The 16,926-nt window shown below is 52.8% G+C and overlaps 1 protein-coding gene across 1 annotated transcript in view; it reads right to left on the bottom strand.

Annotated features, from left to right (window-relative positions):
- Positions 1-16,926, bottom strand: part of MYBPC2 (myosin binding protein C2) — a 73,382-nt gene that overhangs the window by 33,912 nt on the left and 22,544 nt on the right. Inside the window, exons 10-17 of the mRNA XM_033084021.1 lie at positions 15,886-16,018; positions 14,748-14,872; positions 12,960-13,065; positions 11,714-11,880; positions 9,771-9,936; positions 7,329-7,435; positions 6,142-6,171; positions 2,886-3,025 (exon numbers count right to left, since the gene is read on the bottom strand). Of these exons, the coding sequence (XP_032939912.1) occupies positions 2,886-3,025; positions 6,142-6,171; positions 7,329-7,435; positions 9,771-9,936; positions 11,714-11,880; positions 12,960-13,065; positions 14,748-14,872; positions 15,886-16,018 (974 nt within the window). The remainder of the gene's footprint in view (positions 1-2,885; positions 3,026-6,141; positions 6,172-7,328; positions 7,436-9,770; positions 9,937-11,713; positions 11,881-12,959; positions 13,066-14,747; positions 14,873-15,885; positions 16,019-16,926) is intronic.

The following is a 16,926-nucleotide window of genomic DNA, read 5'->3' as shown; positions in this document are numbered from 1 at the left end:
CCTCCTTACCTGAGAGCTCCTGCACAGGTGTGACACAGGTGTGACACAGGTGTGACACAGGTGTGACAGGTGTGACACAGGTGTGACAGGTGTGACACAGGTGGGGACACACAGGGACAGTGACACTGCTGAGCTCGTGCTTCTCCTCCAGCCTGACCCGGCCCTCCTTACCTGAGAGCTCCTGCACAGGTGTGACACACAGGTGTGACACAGGTGTGACAGGTGTGACAGGTGTGACACAGGTGTGACACAGGTGAGGACACACAGGGACAGTGACACTGCTGAGCTCGTGCTTCTCCTCCAGCCTGACCCTGCCCTCCTTACCTGAGAGCTCCTGCACAGGTGTGACACAGGTGTGACACAGGTGTGACACAGGTGTGACAGGTGTGACAGGTGTGACACAGGTGTGACACAGGTGAGACAGGTGTGACACAGGTGGGGACACACAGGGACAGTGACACTGCTGAGCTCGTGCTTCTCCTCCAGCCTGACCCTGCCCTCCTTACCTGAGAGCTCCTGAACAGGTGAGACACAGGTGTGACAGGTGTGACACAGGTGTGACACAGGTGTGACAGGTGTGACACAGGTGTGACAGGTGTGACAGGTGTGACAGGTGTGACACAGGTGTGACACAGGTGTGACACAGGTGTGACACAGGTGTGACAGGTGTGACACAGGTGTGACAGGTGTGACACAGGTGTGACAGGTGTGACAGGTGTGACACACAGGTGTGACACAGGTGTGACACAGGTGTGACAGGTGTGACAGGTGTGACACAGGTGTGACACAGGTGAGACAGGTGTGACACAGGTGGGGACACACAGGGACAGTGACACTGCTGAGCTCGTGCTTCTCCTCCAGCCTGACCCTGCCCTCCTTACCTGAGAGCTCCTGAACAGGTGAGACACAGGTGTGACAGGTGTGACACAGGTGTGACACAGGTGTGACAGGTGTGACACAGGTGTGACAGGTGTGACAGGTGTGACAGGTGTGACAGGTGTGACAGGTGTGACACAGGTGTGACACAGGTGTGACACAGGTGTGACAGGTGTGACAGGTGTGACACAGGTGTGACACAGGTGAGACAGGTGTGACACAGGTGTGACACAGGTGTGACAGGTGTGACAGGTGTGACAGGTGTGACACAGGTGTGACAGGTGTGACACAGGTGGGGACACACAGGGACAGTGACACTGCTGAGCTCGTGCTTCTCCTCCAGCCTGACCCTGCCCTCCTTACCTGAGAGCTCCTGCACAGGTGTGACACAGGTGTGACAGGTGTGACACAGGTGTGACAGGTGTGACAGGTGTGACACAGGTGTGACACAGGTGGGGACACACAGGGACAGTGACACTGCTGAGCTCGTGCTTCTCCTCCAGCCTGACCCTGCCCTCCTTACCTGAGAGCTCCTGCACAGGTGTGACACACAGGTGTGACACAGGTGTGACACAGGTGTGACACAGGTGACATTAACGACACACAGGTGACATGGAGGTGACACAGGTGACACAGGTGACCTCACCTGCCCGTCCTTGCTCCAGGTGACCGTGGGCAGCGGCTCCCCCGAGATGGGCACGGGGGGACACACAGGTGTGACACAGGTGTGACACAGGTGACATCAATGACACACAGGTGACACACAGGTGACACACAGGTGACACAGGTGACCTCACCTGCCCGTCCTTGCTCCAGGTGACCGTGGGCAGTGGCTCCCCCGAGATGGGGACACACAGGTGTGACACAGGTGACATTAACCACACACAGTTGACATTAATGACACACAGGTGACACACAGGTGACACAGGTGACCTCACCTACCCGTCCTTGCTCCAGGTGACCGTGGGCAGCGGCTCCCCCGAGATGGGCACAGGGGGACACACAGGTGTGACACAGGTGACATTAACGACACACAGGTGACATTAACGACACACAGGTGACATTAATGACACACAGGTGACACACAGGTGACACAGGTGACCTCACCTGCCCGTCCTTGCTCCAGGTGACCGTGGGCAGCGGCTCCCCCGAAATGGGGACACACAGGTGTGACACAGGTGACATTAACAACACACAGGTGACATTAATGACACACAGGTGACACACAGGTGACACACAGGTGACACAGGTGACCTCACCTGTCCATCCTTATTCCAGGTGACCGTGGGCAGCGGCTCCCCCGAGATGGGCACGGGGGGACACACAGGTGTGACACAGGTGTGACACAGGTGACATTAATGACACACAGGTGACACACAGGCGACATTAATGACACACAGGTGACACACAGGTGACATTAATGACATACAGGTGACATTAAGGACACACAGGTGACACACAGGTGACACACAGGTGACATTAACGACACACAGGTGACATGGAGGTGACACAGGTGACACAGGTGAGCTCACCTGCCCGTCCTTCCTCCAGGTGACCGTGGGCAGCGGCTCCCCCGAGATGGGGACACACAGGTGTGACACAGGTGTGACACAGGTGACATTAATGACACACAGGTGACATTAAGGACACACAGGTGACATGGAGGTGACACACAGGTGACACAGGTGACCTCACCTGCCCGTCCTTGCTCCAGGTGACCGTGGGCAGCGGCTCCCCCGAGATGGGCACAGGGACACACAGGTGTGACAGGTGACACACAGGTGACATTAACGACACACAGGTGACATCAATGACACACAGGTGACACACAGGTGACACAGGTGACCTCACCTGTCCATCCTTGGTCCAGGTGACCGTGGGCAGCGGCTCCCCCGAGATGGGCACGGTGGGACACACAGGTGTGACAGGTGACACACAGGTGACATTAACCACACACAGGTGACATCAATGACACACAGGTGACACACAGGTGACACAGGTGACCTCACCTGTCCATCCTTAGTCCAGGTGACCGTGGGCAGCGGCTCCCCCGAGATGGGCACGTCCAACCTGAGTTTGTTTCCCGCCACCACCACCAAGGTGTTCTCCGTGTCCTTCCCCGAACAGTCCAGGTGGATTTTGGGGGGCTCTGGGGGTGGGAGGGGACAGGTGAGCTCGGGGACAGGTGTGACAGGTGTGACACCTGGCAGGTGTGACACAGCACAGGTGTGACACAGGTGTGACACAGCACAAGTGACACAGGACAGGTGTGACACAGGACAGGTGACACAGCACAGGTGGCACAGGACAGGTGTGACACAGGACAGGTGTGACACAGCACAGGTGACACAGGGACAGGTGTGACACAGGACAGGTGTGACACAGCACAGGTGACACAGGACAGGTGTGACACAGCACAGGTGTGACACAGGACAGGTGTGACACAGGACAGGTGTGACACAGCACAGGTGACACAGCACAGGTGTGACACAGGACAGGTGTGACACAGGACAGGTGTGACACAGGACAGGTGACACAGGACAGGTGACACAGCACAGGTGTGACACAGGACAGGTGTGACACAGGACAGGTGACACAGCACAGGTGACACAGCACAGGTGTGACACAGGGACAGGTGTGACACAGGACAGGTGTGACACAGGGACAGGTGTGACACAGGAACAGGTGTGACACAGGACAGGTGACACAGGACAGGTGACACAGCACAGGTGACACAGGACAGGTGTGACACAGGACAGGTGTGACACAGCACAGGTGTGACACAGGAACAGGTGTGACACAGGACAGGTGACACAGGACAGGTGTGACACAGCACAGGTGTGACACAGCACAGGTGTGACACAGGACAGATGTGACACAGGGACAGGTGTGACACAGCACAGGTGTGACACAGGACAGGTGTGACACAGGACAGGTGTGACACAGGACAGGTGTGACACTGCACAGGTGTGACACAGGACAGGTGACACAGGACAGGTGTGACACAGGACAGGTGTGACAGCACAGGTGACACAGGACAGGTGTGACACAGGACAGGTGACACAGCACAGGTGTGACACAGCACAGGTGACACAGGACAGGTGTGACACAGCACAGGTGTGACACAGCACAGGTGTGACACAGGACAGGAGTGACACAGCACAGGTGTGACACAGGACAGGTGACACAGGACAGGTGTGACACAGCACAGGTGTGACACAGGACAGGTGTGACACAGCACAGGTGTGACACAGGACAGGTGTGATACAGCACAGGTGACACAGGAACAGGTGTGACACAGGACAGGTGTGACACAGGACAGGTGTGACACAGCACAGGTGTGACACAGGACAGGTGACACAGGACAGGTGACACAGCACAGGTGTGACACAGCACAGGTGACACAGGACAGGTGTGACACAGCACAGGTGTGACACAGGATAGGTGTGACACAGGACAGGTGACACAGCACAGGTGACACAGGACAGGTGTGACACAGGACAGGTGTGACAAAGCACAGGTGACACAGCACAGGTGTGACACAGGACAGGTGTGACACAGCACAGGTGACACAGCACAGGTGTGACACAGGACAGGTGACACAGGACAGGTGTGACACAGCACAGGTGACACAGGACAGGTGACACAGCACAGGTGTGACACAGGACAGGTGACACAGGACAAGTGTGACACAGCACAGGTGTGACACAGGACAGGTGACACAGCACAGGTGTGACACAGGACAGGTGTGACACAGGACAGGTGTGACACAGCACAGGTGTGACACAGGACAGGTGACACAGGACAAGTGTGACACAGCACAGGTGTGACACAGGACAGGTGACACAGCACAGGTGTGACACAGGACAGGTGTGACACAGGACAGGTGTGACACAGGGCAGGTGTGACACAGGACAGGTGTGACACAGGGACAGGTGTGATACAGGGACAGGTGTGACACAGGACAGGTGTGACACAGGTGTGACACAGGTGTGACACAGGACAGGTGTGACACAGGACAGGTGACACAGCACAAGTGACACAGCACAGGTGACACAGGACAGGTGTGACACAGGTGTGACACAGCACAGGTGTGACACAGCACAGGTGTGACACAGCACAGGTGTGACACAGGACAGGTGTGACACAGGACAGGTGTGACACAGCACAGGTGTGACACAGCACAGGTGTGACACAGCACAGCTGACACAGCACAGGTGTGACACAGCACAGGTGTGACACAGCACAGGTGTGACACAGGACAGGTGTGACACAGGACAGGTGACACAGCACAGGTGTGACACAGGACAGGTGACACAGGACAGGTGTGACACAGCACAGGTGTGACACAGGACAGGTGACACAGGACAGGTGTGACACAGGTGTGACACAGGACAGGTGTGACAGGTGTGACACAGGACAGGTGACACAGCACAGGTGACACAGCACAGGTGTGACACAGCACAGGTGACACAGCACAGGTGTGACACAGGACAGGTGTGACACAGGACAGGTGACACAGCACAGGTGTGACACAGGACAGGTGTGACACAGCACAGGTGTGACACAGGACAGGTGTGACACAGGACAGGTGAGCTCAGGGACAGGTGTGACACAAGTGTGACACAGCACAAGTGACACAGGACAGGTGTGACACAGCACAGGTGACACAGCACAGGTGACACAGGACAGGTGACACAGGACAGGTGTGACACAGGACAGGTGTGACACAGGACAGGTGACACAGGACAGGTGTGACACAGCACAGGTGACACAGCACAGGTGTGACACAGGAACAGGTGTGACACAGGACAGGTGACACAGGACAGGTGACACAGCACAGGTGTGACACAGGACAGGTGACACAGGACAGGTGTGACACAGGGCAGGTGACATAGCACAGGTGTGACACAGGACAGGTGTGACACAGAAGAGGTGACACAGCACAGGTGTGACACAGGGACAGGTGACACAGGACAGTGACACAGCACAGGTGTGACACAGGACAGGTGACACAGCACAGGTGTGACACAGCACAGGTGACACAGGACAGGTGTGACACAGGACAGGCGTGACACAGCACAGGTGTGACACAGGGACAGGTGTGACACAGGACAGGTGACACAGGACAGGAGTGAGACAGGAGAGGTGACACAGGACAGATGTGACACAGCACAGGTGTGACACTGGTGTGTCCTCACCTCTCAGGTGTCCCTTCAGGTGTCCCCTCCCCCCAGGTGTCCCCAGGTGTCCCCTCCCCCTCACCTTGTTTGGGCACGTACTCCACCTTGATCTCTGTGGGGAGAGGGGGAGGGGCCGTCAGTGACGTCACAGACCCCAAAACATCATCAGTGACGTCATAGACACCCAAAAAACATCAACAGTGATGTCATAGACACCCCAAAAACATCATCAATGATGTCACAGACACCCCAAAAATCCACAATGACATCACAGACACCCCAAAAACATCATCAATGACATCATAGAAAAAACCCAGTGATGTCATAGTGCCAAAACATCATCAATGATGTCAGAGACCCCAAAAAAGATCATCAGTGACGTCATAGACCAAAAAAAAAATCAGTGATGTCACAGACCCCAAAAACATAATCAGTGACATCATAGATCCCACAAAACATCATCAGTGACGTCATGGACACACAAAAAAATCCACAATGACGCCATAGACCCCAAAACATCATCAGTGACGTCACAGACCCCCAAAACATCATCAGTGACGTCATAGACACCAAAAAACATCATCAGTGATGTCATAGACCCCAAAACATCATCAATGACATCATAGACACCAAAAAACATCATCAGTGATGTCATAGTCCCCAAAACATCATCAGTGACGTCATAGACACCCCAAAAAATCCACAGTGACGTCATAGACCCAAAAAACATCATCAATGATGTCATAGACACCAAAAACATCATAAATGATGTCACAGACCCCAAAAATCATCATCAATGATGACATAGACACCCCAAAAAATCCACAGTGACATCAGAGACCCCAAAAAATCATCAGTGATGTCATAGACTCCAGAAACATCATCAGTGACGTCATAGAAAGAAAAATTTCCCAATCCCGATGACGTCATTGGGTGCCCATGGTGACGTCATCAACAATTCCCCGGTGACGTCATTGTCCTTAAAGGGCCCCACACCCAATTTCCTCCTGATTTCTCCCCAGTCCATCCCAGTCCCTCCCAGTCCCCTCCCAGTTTATCCCAGTCCCTCCCAGTCCCTCCCAGTCCCTCCCAGTCCCTCCCAGTCCATCCCAGTCCCTCCCAGTCCCTCCCAGTTCCTCCCAGTCCCTCCCAATCCCTCCCAGTTCCCCCCAGTCCCTCCCAGTCCATCCCAGTCCCTCCCAGTCCATCCCAGTCCCTCCCAGTCCATCCCAGTCCCTCCCAGTGCTCCCAGTTCCCCCAGTTCCCCACCGAGGAAGTTGAGCTTGGCCGACAGGGTGAGGGCGTAACCGTCGGGCACGAAGGTGTAATCGCCCTCATCCTCGGGGCGAACGTCATCGATCACCAGCTTGTGGATCCTGACCAAAAATCCCAAAATCAGGAAATCCCAAATCCCAAAAATCCCAAAAAACCCAAAAAACAAAAAAAAGCCCCAAAAAATCCATCCAGGTATCGCAAAATCCCCAAAAATCCACCCAGAAATCCCAAAATAAAAAAAAAAAACAAAAAACAAAAAAAAAATCCCCCAAGAATTATTTGGGATTTAGGGATTTATGGATTCAGGGATTTTGGGATTTAGGAATTTTGGGATTTAGGAATTTTGGGATTTAGGAATTTTGGAATTTAGGATTTTTGGGATTTTGGGATTTTGGGATTTTAGGATCTCACCTGCCCATGTGGGAGATGTGGATCCTCTTTCTGAGTTTGGATTTGGGATTTTGGGAATTTGACTTTTTGGTTATTTGGGATTTTGGGAATTGGGATTTTTAGATTTTTGTGGTTTTGGGATTTTTGGTTATTTGGGATTTTGGGATTTAGGAATTTTGCGATTTAGGGCTTTAGAGATTTTGGTTGTTTGGGAATTTTGATTATTCAGAATTTGGGGATTTAGGAATTTTGGGATTTGGGGATTTTGGGATTTTGGAAATTTGGGATTTTGGGGATTTTGACTTTTTGGATATTTGGATTTTTGGGAATTGGGTTTTTTAGATTTTTGTGGTTTTGGGATTTTTGACTCTTTGGGATTTTGGGATTTGGGGATTTTGGGATTTAGGGATTTTGTGATTTAGGGATTTAGAGGTTTTGGTTGTTTGGGAATTTTGATTATTTGGAATTTGGAGATTTTTGGGATTTAGGAATTTCGGGTTTTGGGGACTTTAGGATTGGGGGATTTTGCGATTTTGGGATTTTTGGCTTTTTGGTTATTTGGGATTTTGGGATTTTTTGCTCTCTGGGATTTTGGGATTTAGGAATTTTGGATTTGGGGGATTTTGGGATTTGGGGATTTTTAGGATTTCACCTGTTGGTGTGTGAGATGTGGATCCTCTTGTTGATCTGGGATTTGGGATTTGGGGATTTTGACTTTTTGGTTATTTGGGATTTTGGGATTTTTAGCTCTTTGGATTTTTGGGATTTTTGGCTTTTTGGCTCTCGGGGATTTTGTGATTTATGGATTTAGGAATTTTGGGATTTAGGGATTTTGGGATTTGGGGGTTTTAGGGTCTTACCTGCCCGTGTGTGAGATGTGGATCCTCTTGCTGGGCTGGGATTTCGGGATTTTGGGATTTTGGAATTTTGGGATTTTGAGATTTGGGGATTTTGGGATTTTGGGAATTGGGGATTTTTGGGGCTTTGATTATTTGGGATTTTGGGATTTGGGGATTTGGGGATTTTTAGGGATTTTGACTTTTTGGTTATTTGGGATTTTGTGATTTAGGGATTTAGAGATTTTGGTTGTTTGGGAATTTTGATTATTTGGAATTTGGAGATTTTGGGATTTAGGAATTTTGGGTTTTGGGGACTTTAGGATTGGGGGATTTTGCGATTTTGGGATTTTTGGCTTTTTGGTTATTTGGGATTTTTTGCTCTCTGGGATTTATGGATTTAGGAATTTTGGATTTGGGGGATTTTGGGATTTTTAGGATTTTTAGGATCTCACCTGCCCGTGTGTGAGATGTGGATTTGCTTGCTGAGCTGGGATTTTGGGATTTTTGGGATTTTTGGGATTTTTAGGATCTCACCTGCCGGTGTGTGAGATGTGGATCCTCTTGCTGGGCTGGGATTTGATTATTTGGGATTTTGGGATTTGGGGATTTTGGGATTTTTGACTGTCTGGGATTTAGGGATTTATGGATTTTGGGATTTAGGATTTTGAGATTTTGGGATTTTTAGGATCTCACCTGCCCGTGTGTGAGATGTGGATCCTCTTGCTGGGCTGGGATTTGATTATTTGGGATTTTGGGATTTGGGGATTTTGGGATTTTTGACTGTCTGGGATTTAGGGATTTATGGATTTTGGGATTTAGGATTTTGAGATTTTGGGATTTTTAGGATCTCACCTGCCCGTGTGTGAGATGTGGATCCTCTTGCTGGGCCAGGATTTAGGATTTTTTGGGATTTTTTTTGATTTTTAGGATCTCACCTGCCCGTGTGTGAGATGTGGATCCTCTTGCTGGGCTGGGATTTGATTATTTGGGATTTTGGGATTTGGGGATTTTGGGATTTTTGGCTGTCTGGAATTTAGGGATTTATGGATTTTGGGATTTTGGGATTTAGGATTTTTAGGATTTTTGGGATTTTAGGATCTCACCTGCCCGTGTGTGAGATGTGGATCCTCTTGCTGGGCTGGGATTTGATTATTTGGGATTTTGGGATTTAGGATTTTTAGGATTTTTGGGATTTTTAGGGTCTCACCTGCCCGTGTGTGAGATGTGGATCCTCTTGCTGGGCCGCACCTCGACCCCGTTCTTGAACCAGCGCCCCGTGACCTTCTCGTCCGACACCTCGCACTTGAACACGGCCTGCTCGGTCGCCTGCACCGTCAGGTCGGCGATGCCCTGGAGAACCTCCAGCTGCTTCTCTGGGGAGGGAAAAACGGGGTGTGGGGACCTCAAAATGTCCTTGGGAATCCCAAAATGTCCTTGGGGACACCAAAATCTCCTTGGGGACCCCAAAATGTTCATGGGAAACCCAAAGTGTTCATGGGAATCCCAAAATGTTCATGGGAAACCATGGAGAACTCATGGGAACACCTGGAGATGTTCTCCAGCTGCTTCTCTGGAGGAAAAATGGAGTGTGGGGACCCCAAAATGTCCTTGGGGATCTCAAAATTTCCATGGGAATCCCAAAGGGTCCATGGAAAACCCAAAATGTCCTTGGGAAATCATGAAGAACCCATGGAGAACATCTGGAGAACACCTGGAGAACCTCTTGAGATGTTCTCCAGTTGCTTCTCTGGAGGAAAACGGGGTGTGGAGACCCCAAAATGTCCTTGGGGACACCAAAATCTCCTTGGGAAACCCAAGATGTTCATGGGAATCCCAAAATGTTCATGGGAACCCATGGAGAACCCATGGAGAACATCTGGAGAACACCTGGAGAATCTCTTGAGATGTTCTTCAGCTGCTTCTCTGGGGAAAAATTGAGTGTGGGGACCCCAAAATCTACTTGGGGACACCAAAATGTCCATGGGAAACCCAAAATGTTCATGGGAAATCATGGAGAACATCTGGAGAACCTCTTGAGATGTTCTCCAGCTACTTCTGAGGGAGAAAAACGGGGTGTGGGACTTCAAAATGTCCTTGGGGACCCCAAAATGTCCTTGGGGACCCCAAAATGTCCTTGGGAATTGAAACCTGTCCTTGGAAACCCCAAAATGTTCTTGGGAATCCCAAAATGTCCATGGGAAACCATGGAGAACTCATGGAGAACGTCTGAAGAACATCTGGAGAACCTCTTGAAATGTTCTCCAGTTGCTTCTCTGGAGGAAAAATGGAGTGTGGGGACCCCAAAATGTCCTTGGGGACCCCAAAGTGTCCTTGGGAATTGAAACCTGTCCTTAGAAAACCCAAAATATTCATGGGAATCCCAAAATATCCTTGGGAAATCATGGAGAACCCATGGAGAACATCTGGAGAACACCTGGAGAACCTCTTGAGATGTTCTCCAGCTGCTTCTCTGAGGGAAAAACGGGGTGTGGGGACCCCAAAATGTCCTTGGGAAACGCAAAATCCACATGGGAAATCCAAAATGTCCATGGAAAATCATGGAGAACACCTGGAGAACATCTGGAGAACTTCTTGAGGTTTTTTCCCCATTTTTTGCTCATTTCTTCCCGTTTTTTTCCCCGTTTTTGGCCGTTTTTGGGCCGTTTTTTCCCCATTTTTTCCCATTTTTGGCCGTTTTTACCCCATTTTGATCCCACCTTCCACGATGAGCTCGGCCTCGGCCTCGCCACCGTTGGTGAGGATCCAGTAGCGCCCGATGTCCCCCTTGTGCCATTTTTCCCCTATTTTTTGCCATTTTCTCCCATTTTTCCCCGTTTTTTTCCTGTTTTTTGCCCATTTTTTCCCCATTTCTGGCCGTTTTTTTCCATTTTTTTTTCCTGTTTTTTCACTTTTTGCCCCATTTTGGGCCCCACCTTCCACGATGAGCTCGGCCTCGGCCTCGCCGCCGTTGCTCAGGATCCGGTAGCGCCCGGTGTCCCCCTTGTGCCATTTTTTCAGATTTTTTTCCCATTTTTTTCTCGTTTTTTTTCCCATTTTTTCCCCGTTTTTGGCCGTTTTTTACCCATTTTGGGCCTTTTTTTGCCCATTTTTTCCCAATTTTGGTCGTTTTTACCCCATTTTTGATCCCACCTTCCACGATGAGCTCGGCCTCGGCCTCGCCGCCGTTGGTGAGGATCCGGTAGCGCCCGGTGTCCTCCAGGGTGGCCTCGTTGAGGATCAGGAAATGTTTCTTGCCGTCCTTCTTGAAGCGATACTTGAAGGCGTCCTCGCGGGTCAGCTCCACGCCGTCCTTCATCCTGGACACAGTGGACACTGAGTGGACACTCGGACATGGGGTGGACATGGGGTGGACATGGAGTGGACACAGAGTGGATTTGGGGTGGACACAAGGTGGACACGTGGACATGGAGTGGACACAGGGACATGAAGTGGCCTCGTGGCAGGTCCTTCATCCTGGACACAGAGTGGACATGAGTGGACACTCGGACACCAGGTGGACATGGGGTGGACATGGAGTGGACACAGAGTGGATTTGGGGTGGACACAAGATGGACACAGGGACATGGAGTGGACACTCGGACACAGGATGGACATGGGGTGGACATGGAGAGGGTGTGGAGTGAACACAGAGTGGATTTGGGGTGGACACAGGTGGACACACGGACATGGAGTGGACACAGGGACATGGGATGGACATGGGGTGGACATGGAGTGGACACAGAGTGGACATAGAGTGGACACAAGGTGGACACACGGACATGGAGTGGACACACGGACATGGAGTGACCTCCTCGAGGGTCAACTCCACGCCGTCCTTCATCCTGGACAGAGTGGACACCGAGTGGACACTCGGACATGGGATGGACATGGGGGGGACATGGGGTGGACATGGAGAGGTTGTGGAGTGGACACAGAGTGGACTAGGGGTGGACACAAGGTGGACACACGGATGGAGTGGACACAGGTACATGGGATGGACATGGGGTGGACATGGAGAGGGTGTGGAGTGGACACAGAGTGGATTTGGGGTGGACACAAGGACATGGAGTGGACACAGGGACATGGAGTGGACACAGGGACATGGGATGGACATGGAGAGGGTGTGGAGATGGACATGGAGTGGACATGGAGTGGACACACAGGCACAGGGACATAGAGGTGGATTTGGGGTGGACACAAGGTGGACACAGGGACATCGAGTGGACACTTGGACATGGAGTGACCTCCTCGCGGGTCAGCTCCACGCCGTCCTTCATCCTGGACAGAGTGGACACTGAGTGGACACTCGGACACGGGGTGGACACATGGACATAGAGTGGACACTTGGACACCAGATGGACATGGAGTGGACACAGGATGGACACACATCCCTCACCACATGACCTGCGCCCCCTCCTCGGACACCTCGGCCTCCAGCACCGCGCGCTCGCCCACGACCACCTGCTGGTCCTCGGGGCCCTTCACGATCGTCACCGGGGGCTCTGCGCAGGTGAGGGGACAGGTGAGGGACAGGTGGGACAGGTGAGGGACAGGTGGGACAGGTGAGAGACAGGTGTGGGACAGGTGGGACAGGTGGGACAGGTGGGACAGGTGAGTGGGAACCCCAGGTACCACACAAACCCCCCCAGGTGCCTGAAACCATGGTCCAGGTGTCCCAGATCATCCCCCAGGTGTCCCCAGGTGTCCCCAGGTGTCCCAGGGGTGTCCCCAGGTGTCCCCCAGCTGTCCCAGGTGTGTCCCATGCCCTCCAGGTGTGTCCTGTTCCCCCCAGGTGTGTCCCCAGGTGTGTTCCCATGTCCCCAGATGAGACCTGTTCCCCCCCAGGTGTCCCCAGGTGTACCCAGTTGTGTCCCAGGTGTGTCCCCATGTCCCCAGGTGTGTCCCCATGCCCCCCAGGTGTGTCCCCAGGTGTGTCCTGTTCCCCCCCAGGTGTGTCCCCATGCCCCCAGGTATGTCCTGTCAACCCCAGGTGTCCCCAGGTGTGTCCCCAGGTGTGTCCCCAGCTGTCCCAGGTGTGTCTCAGGTGTATCCTGCCCCCCCAGGTGTGTCCCAGGTATCCCCAGGTGTCCCCAGGTGTGTCCCCAGGTGTGTCCTGTTCCCCACCAGGTATGTCCCCATGCCCACAGGTGTGTCCCCATGTCCCCAGCTATGTTCCCATGTCCCCAGGTGTATCCTGTTACCCCCCAGGTGTGTCCCCACGTGTGTCCCCACGTGTGTCCCCACGTGTGTCCCCAGGTGTGTCCCGATGTCCCCAGGTATTACCATGCCCCCCAGCTGTCCCAGGTGTGTCCCCAGGTGTCCCAGGTGTGTCCCTCACCTTTGACAAACACCTCGGTGAAACTCTTCTCATCCCCAGGTGTATCCCATACCCCCCAGGTGTGTCCCCAGGTGTGTCCCCATGTCCCCAGCTGTCCCACGTGTCCCCAGGTGTGTCCCCATGTCCCCAGGTGTCCCCAGGTGTGTCCCCATGTCCCCAGGTGTGTCCTGTTCCCCCTCAACTGTCCCAGGTGTGTCCCCAGGTGTGTCCCATGCCCCCCAGGTGTGTCCCCAGGTGTGTCCCCATGCCCCTCAGGTGTCCCCAGGTGTCCCCAGGTGTGTCCTGTCCCCCCTCAGGTGTCCCCAGCTGTCCCTGGTGTGCCCAGGTGTGTCCCCATGTCCCCCACGTGTGTCCCCAGCTATCCCCAGATGTGTCCCAGGTGTGTCCCCATGTCCCCAGGTGTGTCCTGTTCCCCCCCAGATGTGTCCCCATGACCCCAGGTGTGTCCTGTCCCCTCCCAGGTGTCCCCAGGTGTGTCCCATGCCCCCTAGGTGTGTCCCCAAGTGTCCCCATGTCCCCAGGTGTGTCCCCATGTCCCCAGGTGTGTCCTATTCCCCCCAGCTGTCCCCAGGTGTGTCCCCACGTGTCCCCAGGTGTGTCCCCATGTCCCCAGGTGTGTCCCAGGTATCCCCAGGTGTCCCAGGTGTGTCCCCAGGTGTGTCCTGTTCCTCCCTAGGTGTCCCCAGGTGTGTCCCCAGGTGTGTCCCCAGGTGTGTCCTGTTCCCCCTCAGGTGTGTCCCCATGTCCCCCAGGTGTGTCCCCATGTCCCCAGCTGTCCCAGGTGTGTCCCCACGTGTCCCCAGGTGTGTCCCCATGTCCCCAGGTGTCCCCAGGTGTGTCCCTCACCTTTGACGAACACCTCGGTGAAACTCTTCTCGTCGTTGACCCGGCACTCGTAGGCGGCGTCGTCGGCCAGGGAACATTTGTTGATGGTCAGGATGCGCTTCAGGCCCACGTTCTCAAACACGTACCTGCAACAGAACACCTGGGCACACCTGGGCACACCTGGGGACACCTGGGGACACCTGGGGACAGCTGGGGCACCTGGGGCAGCTGGGGACACCTGGGGGCACGTGAGATACACCTGGGGACACCTGGGGACACCTGGGGGAACTGGGGACACCTGGGGACACCTGGGGACACCTGGGGGAACTGGGGACAGCTGGGGACATCTGGGGGAACTTGGGGACAGCTGGGACACCTGGGGACGCCTGGGGCACCTGGGGGAACTTGGGGACACACCTGGGGGCACCTGGGTACACCTGGGCACACCTGAGCACACCTGGGTACAGCTGGGTACACCTGGGGACACCTGGGGGAACTTGGAGACAGCTGGAACACCTGGGGACACACCTGGGTACACCTGGGGACACTTGGGACACACCTGAGCACACCTGGGCAGGCCTGGGAGCGCCTGGGGCACACCTGGGACACACCTGGACACAGCTGGGGCACACCTGGGGCACACCTGGGCACACCTGGGCACACTTGGGGACACCTGGGGCACACCTGGGGCACACCTGGGCACACCTGGGCACAGCTGGGCACACTTGGGGACACCTGGGGCACACCTGGGCACACCTGGGGCACACCTGGGCACACCTGGGCACACTTGGGGACACCTGGGGCACACCTGGGGCACACCTGGGCACACCTGGGCACAGCTGGCACTCACTTGTTGCTGGGTTTGATCAGCTGCCCGTTCTTGCACCATTCCAGGGGTCACTGTGACACACCTGGGCACACCTGGGGCACACCTGGGCACACCTGGGACACACCTGGGCACACCTGGGCACAGCTGGGCACACCTGGGGCACACCTGGGCACACCTGGGCACAGCTGGGGCACACCTGGGGCACACCTGGGCACACCTGGGCACACCTGGGCACACCTGGGACACACCTGGGCACACCTGGGCACACCTGGGCACACCTGGGCACAGCTGGGGCACACCTGGGCACACCTGGGCACAGCTGGCACTCACTTGTTGCTGGGTTTGATCAGCTGCCCGTTCTTGTACCATTTCAGGGGCAGGTCGGGGTCGCTCAGCTCCACCATCAGCCGGATTTTGTTGCCTTTGTCCACCTGGTAGGCGGGGTCCAATTTTTTGATGAAGGCTGGGGGGGGACAGGTGAGCTCAGGTGAGTGAGAAAAATTGAGGGAATTCCCTTAAAAAATTGAGAGTTTGAATGGAATTATAGAATTTTATGGCGTGTGAAAAATTCGAAAAAATAAAAAAAAAATCCGAAAAAAATCCAAAAAAAAAGTGAAAAAATCATCAAAAAAATTTAAAAGAAATCCCTAAAAAATTTCTAAAAATTTTCCCAAAAAATCCCAAAAAAATCTTAAAAAATCACCACAAAATCCCCAAAATAAAAAAAAAATTCACAAAAAATCCACAAAAATTACCAAAAACATCCCATAATTCCCCCCAAAATCTTCCACAAATCCCCAAAATATCAACAAAAAAATCCCCAATATATTCCAAAAAATCACCTGAAAAATTCCCCCTAAATATCAAAAAAATCCCCAAAAATTCCCCAAAAAATCCTCAAAAAATTCCCTCAAAATAAAAAAAAAATCTCCAAAAAATCAACAAAAAAATCCCCAAAAAATCCCCCCAAAATCCCAATAAATCTCAAAAAAATCCCCCCAAATCCTCAAAAAATCCCACAAAAAATCCTCAAAAAATCCCCCAAAATTCCCCCCCCAAAAAAAATTCTCAAAAAAATCCCCAAAAAATCCTCACAAAATTCCTTCAAAATAAAAAAAATCTCCAAAAAATCAACCAAAAATCAACAAAAAATCAACACAAAATCCCTAAAAAATCCCCCAAAATCTCAATAAATCTCTAAAAAATCCCCCCAAATCCTCAAAAAATCCCACAAAAAATCCTCAAAAAATCCCACAAAAAATCCTCAAAAAATCAACAACAACAAAAAAAATCCCCCCCAAAATAAAAAAATCCCTAAAAAATCCTCAAAAAAATCCCCCAAAAAATCCCAAAAAAACCCCAAAAAAATCC

Source organism: Catharus ustulatus, chromosome 35, assembly GCF_009819885.2.
Source record: "Catharus ustulatus isolate bCatUst1 chromosome 35, bCatUst1.pri.v2, whole genome shotgun sequence".
Taxonomy (NCBI): domain Eukaryota; kingdom Metazoa; phylum Chordata; class Aves; order Passeriformes; family Turdidae; genus Catharus; species Catharus ustulatus.
This window is presented reverse-complemented; position numbering and strand designations above follow the sequence as displayed.